Source organism: Aricia agestis, chromosome 6 (assembly GCF_905147365.1).
Source record: "Aricia agestis chromosome 6, ilAriAges1.1, whole genome shotgun sequence".
Taxonomy (NCBI): Eukaryota; Metazoa; Arthropoda; class Insecta; order Lepidoptera; family Lycaenidae; genus Aricia; species Aricia agestis.
The window spans coordinates 12,740,309-12,755,643 of NC_056411.1; the positions used below are offsets into that span (position 1 = coordinate 12,740,309).

The 15,335-nt window shown below is 36.2% G+C and overlaps 2 protein-coding genes across 2 annotated transcripts in view; one reads left to right on the forward strand and one right to left on the reverse strand.

Annotated features, from left to right (window-relative positions):
• LOC121728328 overlaps positions 1-2,869 on the forward strand; it is a 54,178-nt gene extending 51,309 nt beyond the window's left edge. The window contains exons 67-69 of the mRNA XM_042116486.1: positions 882-1,013; positions 1,327-1,496; positions 2,692-2,869. Coding sequence (XP_041972420.1) covers positions 882-1,013; positions 1,327-1,496; positions 2,692-2,778 — 389 coding nt within the window. The 3' untranslated portion in view covers positions 2,779-2,869. The remainder of the gene's footprint in view (positions 1-881; positions 1,014-1,326; positions 1,497-2,691) is intronic.
• Positions 2,870-6,109: 3,240 nt separating this feature from the next.
• On the reverse strand, positions 6,110-9,304 carry LOC121727759 (heme oxygenase 1). The gene is made up of 4 exons (XM_042115745.1): positions 9,117-9,304; positions 8,883-9,015; positions 6,713-6,924; positions 6,110-6,513 (listed from the first exon to the last, which is right to left on the reverse strand). The coding sequence occupies exons 1-4, from the start codon at positions 9,214-9,216 to the stop codon at positions 6,230-6,232; spliced, it is 729 nt and encodes a 242-aa protein (XP_041971679.1). The 5' UTR covers positions 9,217-9,304; the 3' UTR covers positions 6,110-6,229.
• Between the last annotated feature and the right edge of the window lie 6,031 nt (positions 9,305-15,335).

Genomic DNA, 15,335 nt, shown 5'->3' on the forward strand with positions numbered 1-15,335 from the left:
CTACAATTATATTTGCCTACATGTGCGCTCTCTTTCTATCGCGTAAGAGGTACCCTTTCTGACGAAATCAAGATTGTCACCTTTTAGAAAATAAAATAATCTTCTTTTAATTACTATAGCTACTAATAGCAAACTTTTTATAGTAATAATCAAATTTTAGTAACTAAACGTATATTTTATAATAGTTTTATATTCGATTATAGTGTAGGAGCTGGTCAGGAATTTTTTACAACTTAAACATAGTGACTTGTGTTTATTTGTGTAGTATGCGGTTTGTTTGTAGCAAATTGGTTTATTTGCTATGTTTGTGTATTTTTTTATCTTTTTTGTATTTTAAAGTCTTAAATTACTTTATTGAAATATTTCTTTGACTTTTTTCAATTGTTCATATTTATCAGATTAATAATGATTCTGTCACAGCGGTTAAATCAGTACGTAGATATATGCGACGAAAAAATCTTGAGCGCGCGTCACCGCTCGCTTGTGAGTCCCTTGTGATCTGCCCCTTTAAAGGGGTACTTACGGTTCGATACCTAAAGGCGCGAGTGGGACAGGCCTGGCAGCGGTATAAAGAATATTATTATTATTAAACGAAACTGCACAACTCGAGCGTTAAATTCAAAGAGTAACTAATTAATGACATAATAAAATGCGAAAGTGTGTCTGTGTGTCTGTTACCTCTTCACGCCAAAACAGCTGACCCGAGTTTTCCGAAATTTGGTATGGAAATACTTTGAGTCCCGGGAAAGAACATAAGATACTTTTTGTCCCGGAAGAATGTACGGTTCCCGTGCGACTTACGAGTTTTGGCGCAACGGAGTTGCGGGCGTCATCTAGTATCTTATATTTCCTCTTTCAAATACTTATGTTTAAATGAACAGGTGTGGATAGTTCTCTGGCGTACACGAACAAGGACTATGAGCGGTTAGTGGGCGACAGCGCGCTGCGGAAGCAGGTCCGACTGCCCAAGGACAAACTGGGGCTGTGCACCACGCTCGCGCTGGAGACCAATGGTATGTACTATGTTCATCAACGCACATGTTTACATAAAATTAGAACTTACCTCTCATTAATTAATACTTTATTGTTAGATCATAAGCTTTTGTTATTATTGAGTATCTAACTGTGAAAACGTGTTAATAGTGTTAAGTGTTTATGTAGTATTTAAGGTTGTTAATTAAATCACTGTATGTTTTCCTAATAAAATAAAATAAAAATAAAAAAATTACATACAAAACATTAAATAGACACCAGATATATTAAGACTGTTAATTTTTCTTTTAATATTTGCCTCATAATTCATGATTCATGAATAATCGTGTGCAGGTACAATATGGGCGGGCACGCGTCTGTCGGGGGAGCGCGGGGCGGCGCGGCGGTTCGCGTCGGTAGCGGGCGCGCGCTGCGCCGCGGCGGCGGGCGGCGGATGCGGCGCGCCGCGCTGCGAGTGTCGCGCAGGCCGACTGCACTGCCGTCCCTGTGCTGCTAGAGACCCGGTATGTAGCTAACCACACTCGGAGACATTACTCAAGTAGTTATTTTATTATTTTGGACCACACTCGCGAGACATTTGGTGATTGCTTAAAAGACCTAGACCCAATTTCACCAACCTATGTTTGTTAAATCCTAACGAGGCATTACTTAACGGAGCTAAGAAAATTAAACAGACTTAAAATACTTATGTCCCACAGTAAAAATTTAACAGCGGATTAGTAAATGCAATGTTAAGTGAACAACGAGTGAACAGCTATCAATTCGTTCATTCTTGTTATAAGGCAACGGAATTGCAATGTACAAGATTAATACGACATGTTTGCTGCAATGTGTCATTTTCTTCCATAGTAGTATAATAGTAGATAATGCGACCAAATTAAAATATCACTGATCGCATACATTTGTTACGCTATAATAGTTCTTCTTAATTTACCAGGTTAATAATTATTATCTGTCAAAGCTGAAAACATGCATAATACAAACTTTTATTTACATATTTCGGTTTGGTAATTTTTATACAAGTTAGTATATTTGCAATGTCAAGGCTGAATTTTTGGCAAAGTGAAAATAAATAATTATTCATAACTATGAAAATAATTAATAAGGACGTAGCGGAAACATGGCGGAAAGACTCAAAAGTCAAAACAGATTCTTTTATTGCTATTGCATATTATTGTCTTTGAAAGTTGTTATTTTGACTCATATAACAGCCTGTTAAATATTTAACGGACCTCCATAGCAGGAATTAAATTTAACACCGTGTTAGGTGATTTAACATGACATTAGGGCATGGTGGAACGCTCGATAGCTCTAACAGGCCGTTAACTGATTTAACAAGCCATTATTTATTTAACATTGCTTGATGAAACTGGGTCCTAGAAAGACAAAGGGCTGAGCCACTACACTGCCGTCAATTTCGTCTTCGCCGTGGTTTCGGGAAAAAGTAAAAGTTTTGTCACTAAGTGCGTTCTTCTCGAAACCGTCGAGACCTACTGTAACTATGCTAGTGACGGCAGCACGGTGGCCACTATATTATCTAATGAAAGCACAAACATAGATGCAAAGTGCTGGGTGATATCCACTGTAAACTTTCGTTTTAACTTACATTATTTACCTTGTCTAAGGGCTTTATGCTATTTACAAGGTTTTAAGAGGTTTTGGTATACCGCAGTTTATTGACCATGTTTCTTTTTTCAGCTGGAGCTGTCCTATTGGAACTCCGAGGACATCGACGAACTTATTGATATGGCGATGGATCCACCAAACTTGCCAAACTTCAGATAATATATTAGTAAACTAGTGTAATTATTGTAGCTAATTTCCAGTCATTTGTAGTATATTGCTTTCTAATAATGCAATAAATTATTTTTGTAAATTAGGTAATTTTTTGTAATAAATGTGTTGTTATCAATGGAACTATTCTTAATGTAATGAAACCTAAAGATATCCTGCCAGCACGAATCTTGCGAACCTCGTTTATATAGGACAGGCCGGCGCATGGGATGCTTACTAATTCCTCTGACTTTTGTATACAGTAGTCAGCTACGAATAATAAAAACTAAGGAAAAGTAACTCCGTCAAAAAACATGCTCTACAATACTTGTCATTTAGGTACACATTTCAATACATTTGCAATATTTAGGTGGCCTTGAGCAGAATATGTTACATGACAGTTTGAAAGGAACCATCCACAGATTATAGAAGTAAGAACCACCTAATAAGGCTGACGTTATATGACAGTTTCAAAGGAAAGCTACATTTAAAACGGTAAAAGTATGGGAGTTATGTTTCCTTTTTATTATTTGTAGTCAGCCTTAAAAATATTTATACTGTTACGTGCTAGGGTTCGAGGATTTGGAGAGAAAGACCTGCTGACTCTCTTGAAGACTTTATTCACTAAGTCCAGGTCACACAAGCACACACTAGGTCACAACACTTAGCACTAAGTCCAAAACACTAAGCACTATCACTGTCCTAGGTCGTAGCCAAGTCGCAGGTTTCACTCACAGATTAGTTTCACTGGTTCACTCACTATTGATCACTTGTGTTCACTCCGAAGCAGTGTTGCCAGATCAGATTTTCAAAAATACCGTGTTGCCTGCATTAAAATACAGTATTTACGAAAAAATAGAGTGTTTGATGGAACAAAATACAGTGTATTTTACAGTGCAATTAAATGCCATATAAAAAAGGAAATAATTATTTTATTAAGCAAAATATAGATTTATTTTAAAAAAATATCCTCACAAACTAACTAAACATCATAATTTTATCCACAAAATAATTTTTAATCACTGTCACTGTCATACAGTTCAGAAAAAACAACATTATAAATTTTTGTTTATAATTTTTTTTTTATGAAATAAGGGGGCAAACGAGCAAACGGGTCACATGATGGACAGCAACTTCCGTCGCCCATGGACACTCGCAGCATCAGAAGAGCTGCAGGTGCGTTGCCGGCCTTTTAAGAGGGAATAGGGTAATAGGGGAGGATAGGGATGGGAAGGGAAGGGAATAGGGAGGGTAGGGAAGGGAATAGGGTAGGGGATTGGGCCTCCGGTAAACTTACTCACTCAGCGAAACACAGCGCAAGCGCTGTTTCACGCCGGTTTTCTGTGAGAACGTGGTATTTCTCCGGTCGAGCCGGCCCATTCGTGCCGAAGCATGGCTCTCCCACGTATAACATATAATGTTGTTTTTTCGTTTTTTTTGGAGATGATGGTCCACTCTCACTTTCAGCAGAACTATATTTTGCTTGAGACTAGGGAATGCAATCTCGTTCTCGCGAGATCTCGGCCTTTTTAGCGAGATTGATCTCGGACGAAAAAAAGGCGAGATCTCGCGAGTTTGACGAGATTGCACTTGAGCATAAAAACGTCTTATTCGAAGCGCGGACTGACACGGACGGAGTTGTGATCACGGAGTAAAAACAAAGAGGAGCTGGCCTAAGCAACTGTACTGTAATTTTCAACTAGGTCCTGATTTTGACTTCTGGTTTTTTTAAGTTACAAAAGAACTGTTTTATTACTAAAAGATTTGTGTTTGATAGTGTGTGCTTTTATAATTCTGGACGTCACGTTATCGTGGACGCCGGCTTCCACGATAAAACATTGGGTAGGTACGTTCAATGCCCTTTTGATTTTACGCACCGCGGACGTTTTGTGCGGTCAGCGGTTCAGAAGTGTAGACGTCGTGATGTCCTCTAACGTGCACGTAAAAAGTTGTCGTCGACGTCTTCATATATTTCCATAAATTGTACTTCCCTATGTTATCGTTTTAACGCGCACGTCCACGATATTACCGCCACGTCCAAAATTATACAAGCGCACATTAGAAAAGAAGATTGGTTGTTTCTTTCATTTGTTATTTGATAGATATGAGATAACGTTCTTATGTCAAAGTTTACTACTTAAAAATTATAGACAGATACGTCAAACAATGTTTGATGCATAAAATTCAATTGAAAATAGAATGCTAGAATGATGCATAGAATTCGTGAAAATGAATGTTAATCTTATAATACTTAAATATTTATTAGGTACTTTTTTCGTAATTTATTCAAATATTGTGATTATTTGCAAAAAAAACACCATACTGCTAATCTCGCGAGATCTCGAAATTGGCGAGATCTCGCGGTATTGTATTCATAAACTCGCGGGATCTCGCTTGAGCCCCAATCTCGCGAGATTTGCATTCCCTACTTGAGACATATTTTTCACAAGAAATATAATTATTTACACTCAAAATTTAATTTAAGTTATAACATAAATCTAAAACGTAATATTTAACACGGAATACTTTGACCATAATACTAAACAATTTAAACTACACATCAATAACATTAAACTACACTATTGCGTATCCAATAACATTTAGATGATAAATACTTAACTCTATACCATAGAGGCCGATGGCCGATACAGGGAACACCCTACTCCTTGCTGTGTGGCGGGCGCATTAGCAAAACTTACCATATTTTTCATAGGATGCGTTCATTATAATATAAAATTTTGTTTTTTGTTGCCAAAAAAATACTGTGTCTCCATACACTGTATTTATAAAAATACTGTGTCCAGTAGGCGGCGTGAAAATAATTGTATGCGTGAATGTAATTACAGTGTATCTGGCAACACTGCTCCGAAGTCACCTTGATGATAGCTCGAAACGAACTGAATTGCCGCGCCGTCTACCTGCGGCTTTTTATATGGCGAGACGAATTCCAGAAAGTTCCCGATACACGTAAACAAGTAAACAAGTGTCGGAACTTTATAGGAGGCTCGAGCATGTACCACAATAAACATAAACAACTAGACACGTAAACAAAATAAACCGGTAAACACGTAAACAAGACACTTCTAGAAAGTTCGAGCACAGTCTATTCGAGTATGTACTAGCGCACCTAATGCCATCTAGTATTGAGTAGGGGATTTATGTTGCCTGTGTTCTCTCGGTAAGTTTTGCTGGTTTGTCGCTAGATGGCACTACGTGTCCGTATACCATGTACCGTAACAATACTAACCCTTAAATATTGTTGCATTGCATTTTACCACCATTGCTTATGAAATTCAAACAATGTTAAGATAATCAGACTTTTAATAAACAAATTAAACCTTTGAGATGTAACAAAACTTTCTTACAATAATAAATATGCTTGAAACTTATGCTAAATTATGTAGTAACTCAAAACTATCACAATAATAAATAAGGAATATGTGCGTTCTTTAGTAACTTTAATTTATTTGTTCATTTTATAAGCTAACCCTGCTGCTACAATAAGAAGAACTACTGCGGATGTTTTGTACAGAATGCTATAGAGAACTCTGTTCTGTCCGCCAACAGAATTCACAATCAAGTTATTCATTAGGAACACCTGATTACTCTCCTCTATGAATGCTTGTTTTTCTTCCTCTGACATTTGCTCAGCAATTTCATTCATGGCATTTTTAAACTCAGTTTTTATTTTACTTATATCCACACCACTAAAATCTGTTACCTTGTCAATGTAAGTGTCTTGATTTTCTGAAAGCATAATTTAGTGGTAATAATTTAGTTTACTTTACATTTTAAAAATGATTCTTGGAGGCATTTCTATTCATGAAAATTATTATTGAACAAAGCGTACCTTCAGTAAGAGAAAAGCACAAGATTTTTAAGAATGTTTAGCACTTATTACTTCCAAATATTAAATTTGATGTAACTGCACTATAAATTGACTTACTATTTCCAAACATTTGTCTCTTCTTAGCAAGAATCTGTCCCCCACTCAGCAAGCCCAAGTACAGATGATACACGTAAGCCATCAGTAGCTGAGGGTTCTCGTGTTCTAGATTATGGAGGTGCTCCAAGTAATTCTCAAGCGCCATTGACTTTGGAAGGGAGCTCCAGTTTTCACCTAAATAATGATAAAGATCTTCCTCAAAAGCATGTTTCCTGAAACATGTTTTTATAAGTTATAATAAACTAGCTGTTGCCCGCGACTTCGTCCGCGTGGACTTCAGTTTATAGCGCGCGATGTCAACAAAATTGGTGTCAAAAGCTTTTATAAAAAAACCCTGGTACCCCTTAAATCAATACAGCTGTGCAGTGTGCACACAATAAGTATTTCATTTTTTTATATTAAACTTTATATTTTATGCCAAATTTTAAAGCTTATTTAGCCCTCCAATTACACAACTTTACCCATAAACTATTTATCATTGATAGATTTAAGGTTACGTCACTGCACAGATAAAGTACTGACTTATTTAATACCGTAGAATAGATATAACAATCGAAAAAAATCGAAACTTAAATGTAAGATGATACCACGTCTTATAGAAAGACTTTTGAGCAAGCGTCAGCGCGATGTAGAAGACGCACGGCGCCATCTATTATGAACTGTTGGAACTAACTTAATTTGAATAAATTTACGCATTTTCACCCCCTTACAACCCTTTTTTCCAGTAAAAAAGTAGCCTATGTCCTTTCTCAGGCTTTAGACTATCTGTATACAAAATTTCATTACAATCGGTTCGGTAGTTTTGGCGTTTGGCGTGAAAGCGAGACTGACAGACAGACAGACAGACATACAGAGATACTTTTGGCGTTTGGCGTGAAAGCGAGACTGACAGACAGACAGACAGACAGAGATACTTTCGCATTTATAATGTTAGTATAGATTATGTGCACACTGCACAGCTGTTTTTGGGTATTTTGATTAATTAAGGGCCGCGCTACACCGGAATGGCAGCGGCGAGGCGAGCACTTTCAGCGCTGCCATTCCGGTGTAGCGCGGCCCTAAGAGGGGTACCACTTACCAGGGTGTTAAAAAGTTTTTAAATTTGACACACATTTTTTTGACACCGCGCGCTATAAACTAAAGTCCACGCGGACGAAGTCGCGGGCAACAGCTAGTGTTACAATAAAGTAAAAAATAAAACGCCATCTGTTGAATCGTATTAGAACTAAAATGTTCATTACATCGATATATTTCTGGATTTTTTATAATATTATACATAAAATATGTTTAAGATTTTTGAAATTTTATTTTAATACACATCCAAGACCCAGGAACATTGAAAACTTTTTGTTCCGCCTGTGGGACTTGAACCCAGGACCCCCGGGATGAGCGCAGGCCACGCGCAATGCGAATTCATTTTCATCGGTATTTTCATGGAAATAAGATATTTTCCCACATCAAAATGTAGCCTATGTCCTTTCTCAGACTCTAGAATAACTGTATACAAAATTTCATTGCAATCGGTTGAGTAGTTTTGGCATGAAAGCAAGACAGACAGACAGACAGACAGAGATACTTTCGCATTTATAATATTAGTATGGATTTTATAATATTATACATAAAATATGTTTAAGATTTTTGAAATTTTATTTTAATACACATCCAAGACCCAGGAACATTGAAAACTTTTTGTTCCGCCTGCGGGACTCGAACCCAGGACCCCCGGGATGAGCGCTGGCCACGCACAATGCGAATTCATTTTCATCGATATTTTCATGGAAATAAGATATTTTCCCACATCAAAATGTAGCCTATGTCCTTTCTCAGACTCTAGAATAACTGTATACAAAATTTCATTGCAATCGGTTCAGTAGTTTTGGCGTGAAAGCAAGACAGACAGACAGACAGACAGACAGACAGACAGACAGAGATACTTTCGCATTTATAATATTATAGTATGGATAATAATATATTCTCTATTCACTATGAATCCTGAATCTTAAAGTCTTTAGAAATCTTTTCCTATTCAACTTTGTTGATGCAGCATTATATTTTTTAGAGCAATCGCCAATATTAAATACTTTCTATTTTTAGTAAAAAGTCACATTAAAATGCTATTGTTAAAACCAATGTTAAACAAGAAGAAATTATGTGTAAAGAGTGTACCAACCTGTATAAGATTTTATTTACGAATAATTTGTCGTAGTTTTCAAGGTTTATTCTTTTATTTACTTCTTCAAGATAAGAGAAAATGTGGTAAAATACAAACAGTCCACCACCCCAAACGGCTTCATCTCTAAGTGCTGAAACAAAAACAAAATGTTAAATTGAAAGGCAGTATTAATAGCAAAATAACAACGAATAACCAATACTACAAAACACAATGGTTTTGTGTGCAACTTACAGATAGCAAACTTAGCGTTAACCAAAGCATCGCTTACTGAATGTATTTTTCTGGTGGCTTTTCGCATACGTGCCGTGAAAATTTCAGAATTTTCTGACATAATTATTTATTAGATTCGTAATGACGTAGAAATATGTAACGCAGATGAAAGTGCACAAAATATCACAAATCACAAGTACCTAAAATACACTTTTGTATTTTTAAACAAAACCAGCTGTTTTTGACAAGTTATTGACAAATGACACATGACAAGTTAATTTTTTAACACTTCCGGCACGTTTACGTATGATATAAGGAAATTTTAACTTGTCGGTTAGGTATTGATTTTTTTGTATCAACCGATGCAGGATGTTTTATTCTACTACATATTTCGAATTTAGGTCAAAATATTTGAATTTGTAAATGTTATATACATCCTTAATATTTAATAAGGTTGCATTAAAATCTGTCTGTTTTTATAGTAATAAAACGCCTGATTTTTAAGAAAAACAGGTAGTTTTTAAAGCAACCATATATAGTGTTTTTGTGCTTTGTCCAATGACTATTTGAGTATTGACTATACTTGACTAGTACTGTCCAATCACTAGTCATGTTCACCTTATATACCTAAGTGCCTGACAGACGTACGAACTTAAAGTACGCGGGTTTTAAGTTCGCGAACTTACTCAGCTCGCGTCGGTGAAAGACGTACGAACTTTAAGGCCCGTATAAATAGTCAGTACTTAAGATGCGACCCGGTCTCAAGACGCGGTTCGGCTCTGTGATTGGTCCAAATTTTGACAGCCAACCAATCATAGAGCCTGAACTGTGTCTTGAGACCGAGATCCTCTTGAGTATTGAGTATTTATACGGGCTTAAGTCCGCGAACTTAACTCGGCTCGCCGTCGGTGACACACGAGTACACTGGGTTACCATGTCGTCGACGGAAGAAACTTGTGTTATTTAGGAATAATATCAAATTATTACGTTTTAAAAACTAATAAGAAAAAACTAAATCGAAAAGTTTAAATGTATACGTATTACGTACTTACATATTTTTCACACAAATGAAAACCAATTTCGGTTTCGTTTGACAGCTCGATATTGTTGCTCTATTCCGCTAGGTATATTAACTTTATGGTACCAAGGAGATTTATAGTTTGGAGTTTGGACAATGAATTTTCTACGTCTACATGTAGGTACATCAGCAGCATCAACTATCGATGAACACCAATAAATTAATATTTTGTTTGATAACAAAAATAAATTGAGATTTTGATGATTATTAAAGATTTAAAATTAAAAAACGTTTTATTTGACTGAAAAATGTTAGCATAATTTTTAGCATTACAGTAAATTTTAATAGTAGTTTAGCAAATTTTGTATCAGGCTCGCACACGGGAGGGCTCGCGGGTCGCGACTCGCAGTGCTGACTGCTGCCAGACGTACGAGCTGCGAGTAAAATTCCAAGATGGCGAAATTACACGGCAATCTTTAAGTACGCGAACTTTAAGGCCGGTATAAATAGTCAGTACGTAAGATGCGACCCGGTCTCAAGACGCGGTTCGGGTCTGTGATTGGTCCAAATTTTGACAGTCAACCAATCACAGAGCCTGAACCGTGTCTTGAGACCGAGATGCATCTTGAGTACTGACTATTTATACCGGCCTAGGTGACAGTTGACACACAGGCGAGTAAGGTCGTCGAGCCATTTAAAAGGGCCCATTCACGGCAGGACTGCACGGCAGTCCTGCCGTGAGTGGCCCTCACTGATTAGTTCACACTCCGTGTTTCCGGCCGGCAACACCGAGTGTGAACCAATCAGTGAGGCCCATTCATTGCAGGACTGCCGTGCAGTCCTGCCGTGAATGGGCCTTAAGTCAGCGTACAGTTTACTCGCGTGTCTCTGTCTGCCACATAGACTTAATATATACTGTCGTATAGACCACCTGACAACCCGAAAATGCGTGACCATTTTCGATCTGTCAATGTGTGCGTGTGCTAGTGATGTATATTTTACCATCGATAGTATAGTATTTTGCTATCGATAGTATAGTCCGTTCGAGTTATTTTACCTCAGTTTCTATAAGAAATAAACAATATGCAACTTTGACAGATTTGTATTTCAAATTAGGTATCATAAATTTTGGTGTCGATTGAAAACTAGATACACATTTTCTTTTGGAATGATTTTTCAATCGTCGGATATGTTATGACATGAGGTTCTTATAGGGGTAAATAATATACACATAACACATTATAAAGTTACTTATTTATTACTCAGGTAAAATCTATCTGGTAAATCAGCCCTTACATTGAAAGTAAACGTTGAAAGTAAACAACACACATAGTATATTATATTTTATTCTTAAATTAAATACATATCATAAAATATCATAATATTTTTTATTACAATTATTTTTAACCGACTTCCAAACAGGAGGAGTCTAGACGTTCGGCTGTGGATATATTTTTTATGTATGTTCAACGATTACTCCGTCGTTTATGAACCGATTATCAAATTTTTTCTTTTGTTGTACATTGTATTGTTCCGAGTAGTTATCATGTTCACAAAAGTGGTGGTCTGGTGATGGAAACCATGAGAAATCGAGGTGACTCCTTGATATTCAAATGGGAACATATGGTCCCAGAAAACGTTCAAAATCTTTCGATTAATAAATTTAAAAAAGTATTCAAAGAACGTTTTGTGCCAAAGTTATAAGGTCAATGATTTCATAAACGATGGCACATCTTGGGAGTAGAATGCTGAATGACTACTTGCAAGGCTACTTTTACATGACTTACAATTATTATGTGTCTATCTATGTTTACATTGTATAATTTTTAGTTACAGCATTGTAAATTTTATTTTAAAAGATTATTTTTTTTCTCACTTTTTTTGGTAAAAAGTGAGCCCCGTGCGAGTTTCTTACGCCGGTTCTTCTCGTCGACGTAGTTCCCGAACCGGTGGTAGGCACCATGTATTCTGAAAATATATTTTATTTAAGATTTGTTCAGAAATAAATCAATTTTGATTTTTTTAACACCAACTGTAAGTATAGAAAACGTTAAGGACAGCTAAAAAGAGTAAAATTATTATTTTTTAAACAAAAAATTAAAACTGACTTCCAAGGTAATGACAATAGTAATATTATACTTAAATGAACTAAAAAGTATTAAATAATCCTTATTCTGTACTCAGTATTAATTCTGTTCTCAATCTTCATTATTTTTGCAATCGGTACCAGCTAACCTAATCGGCAGTTCTCTGACAGAATAGGTATAACTGCAACTTATATACTTAGGACTGGTACCGACTTCAAAATTATGAAGATTAAGTACAGAATAAGGATTATTTAATACTTTTTAGTTCATTTAAGTATAATTTTAAATGAACTAAAAAGCAATAATTGCTTATAATTGCTTATTTTTAATAATTGCTTCAGTAACAAGTGCAACAGTATATCAAACTTACTGGTACAAATAAAGTTGGGATAGCTCCTTTAACCAAAATAGTATTTATTCTACTTTTTCTTTAAAAATTTTCAATGAAATGTTTGCCACATATTGTTGAATTTTTCTTGGGATTCCAACCAACACGCCCAATTAATTTCAGCCATTTTCCTCTTATTAGAGGATCTTGAAGGAATCTGTAAAACAAATGATTATGATATAAAAATAAAAACCTTCCTCTAGTTTTAGAGTCACTCTATATTATAGTAGTTATATTATATTAGCTATTAAATAAATAAATGATAAAAATAAATAAAAATTCGGGCGCCCCGCCCCGCTCATACATTTTGACACGTCAGAAATTCTTTTAGTATGATGGGTCTACAACAAAATACGTGGGAGAGCCATGCTTCGGCATGAATGGGCCGGCTCGACCGGATAAATACCACGTTCTCACAGAAAACCGGCGTGAAACAGCGCTTGCGCTGTGTTTCGCCAAGTGAGTGAGTTTACCGGAGGCCCAATCCCCTAACCCCTACCCTATTCCCTTCCCTACCCTCAACTATTCCCTTCCCTTCCCTTCCCTACCCTCCCCTATTACCCTATTCCCTCTTAAAAGGCCGGCAACGCACTTGCAGCTCTTCTGATGCTGCGAGTGTCCATGGGCGACGGAAGTTGCTTTCCATCAGGTGACCCGTTTGCTCGTTTGCCCCCTTATTTCATAAAAAAAAAAATGTATGAACGTTCGTGCGTTCCGCCGGGCGTCCGAATTTTGCTGATCAGAAATTTCGGATAAATTGCGGCCGGGCTTAAGTTGATAAATATAAAGGTAAATGATTTTTATTTTAGTTTTATGTTAATGTAAAATATCGATAAGCATATCGATAAATTTGATTCAAGCACTAGCGTATATGTAAAAAATTTTGATGAAAAAATTTTCTTCAAAATTTGTGTAATATAAGAACACACAAAGGTACTATACCTTTAGTTACGCAAAATATGAAAGTAAAAGGGAGGATTCACAATATTTTATTTGAAATAGAGAACTAAAGACAGAATATAGCAAAAATAAACACATCGTAGCAATTAGGACAGGAAGATTAATTACCTGTGAAATGTATATTTTTCAGGATTATTCTTATGATTTACACTGCTAACACTTACAGCACAAGTCTCCATTTTTAAATATAATAATATTTATTAAAAATAACAAACAAATTGAACAATATATTGGAAATAAAAACGACTGACGACTTTTGACGACCTGTCAAATAAAAGTGGTTACAATTTTCATTAGACTGCCTCGTAGTTATGTCTATTATGCTGCCTCTCTTTTTTCATCTTTTTATAATTCCATAAAGGATTTTCTTCTCTCTCGCACTCTTTGTTGGTTTTTAGTGCCACCCCCTTTAAGCCTCCCGCACACAGGAGCGATAATACCGCTCGGTACTCGGAACAATAACTAAAGCAAGTTATTGTTCCGAGGCTCGGTAAAATCGCGATTCCTTGCACACAGCGGAGATCTTGGCCGCGATTTCTTTTTTTTATATTATGGCACTTCGGCTTAGACACTGACCTCCATTATACAAGTACAGTTCGACAAGGTTCTATACGAACGTGGCGAGAAAGGGAACTAAACGCTTCTATCATACAAAAACGTCATTTTTGACCTTATAGCATAAACCAGCCCGAAGGAGCCACAATGGGTTGTAACCATAAACTTATAATATACTGTTGTAACAATGGGTTGTTTTCTTTTTTTTTTAATCTCCACCAGACGGTGCGATGGTAAACACTTCTAGATTTTCTATTGGTTCCCCACCGATCTGAAATTATCTGCAGGTTGCCATTACTGACTACATATTGGTCGAGTTTCTAAAAAATATCAGTGTACTGTCAAGTGTGACAAATCAAAATATATTATCTTAATACGCCTAAGCGATCATTGGCTTAAGCGATTAGCCAGTATACTGGTAACAGTTCAGGAACACGCTGACTTAATATAATACTTTTCAAACTGAAAACTGACAACTGAAAGAATTTTCAAACTTCTTCTACTTTTTATTGTTGGTGTGGTTTTTATTATTTTTTCCCAAATTGTGTTATTTGGGTTTTCGATGTTCATTGTTGGTAAAATATTAGCCACTAAATATCCGTTATCTTGCACAAGTGCAGGTAAGATGTTGTCAAAACCAAAATGTACAATTTCTGTGACATTTGGTGGGAACAACGGTAAATAGGGCTATTTCTTCCGTGAGTTTTAACTAAAACATCGTTATAAAGTAACTTTCTTATCCTATTCATTGGAATATTATTGCGTCTTTTTCAAATTGAAATGTATCAAGTTTTACATGCTTTTGCCCAGTTTTGTAGCAATTATTGATGGTAGTCCCTGGTATTACCGATAGTTGTCTCACGCACGTATATCGGTATATCGCGCGTTATTACCGAGCGGTATACCGCGCGTTATTACCGAGCGGTATACCGCGCGATAAACATTAATCGCGGCGTTATTACCGCAGCAGTGTGTAAATACATGAGCGTCCCCATACAAAATGTACTGAAAACATATATCGCGCGGTATTATCGCTCCTGTGTGCGGGAGGCTTAAATCTGTGATCTTTATCTTGTGTAATCTTGTATACAGCTATTTAAAAAGCTCGGCTGTCGGCATACAAATATATACTAGTAATCTGTGGTCGGCCAAATATATACTAGTAATCTGTGGTCGGCATTTTGTGATTATTTATTTCTTTGATTCTAAGCAAATATTAATTTATAATTTAT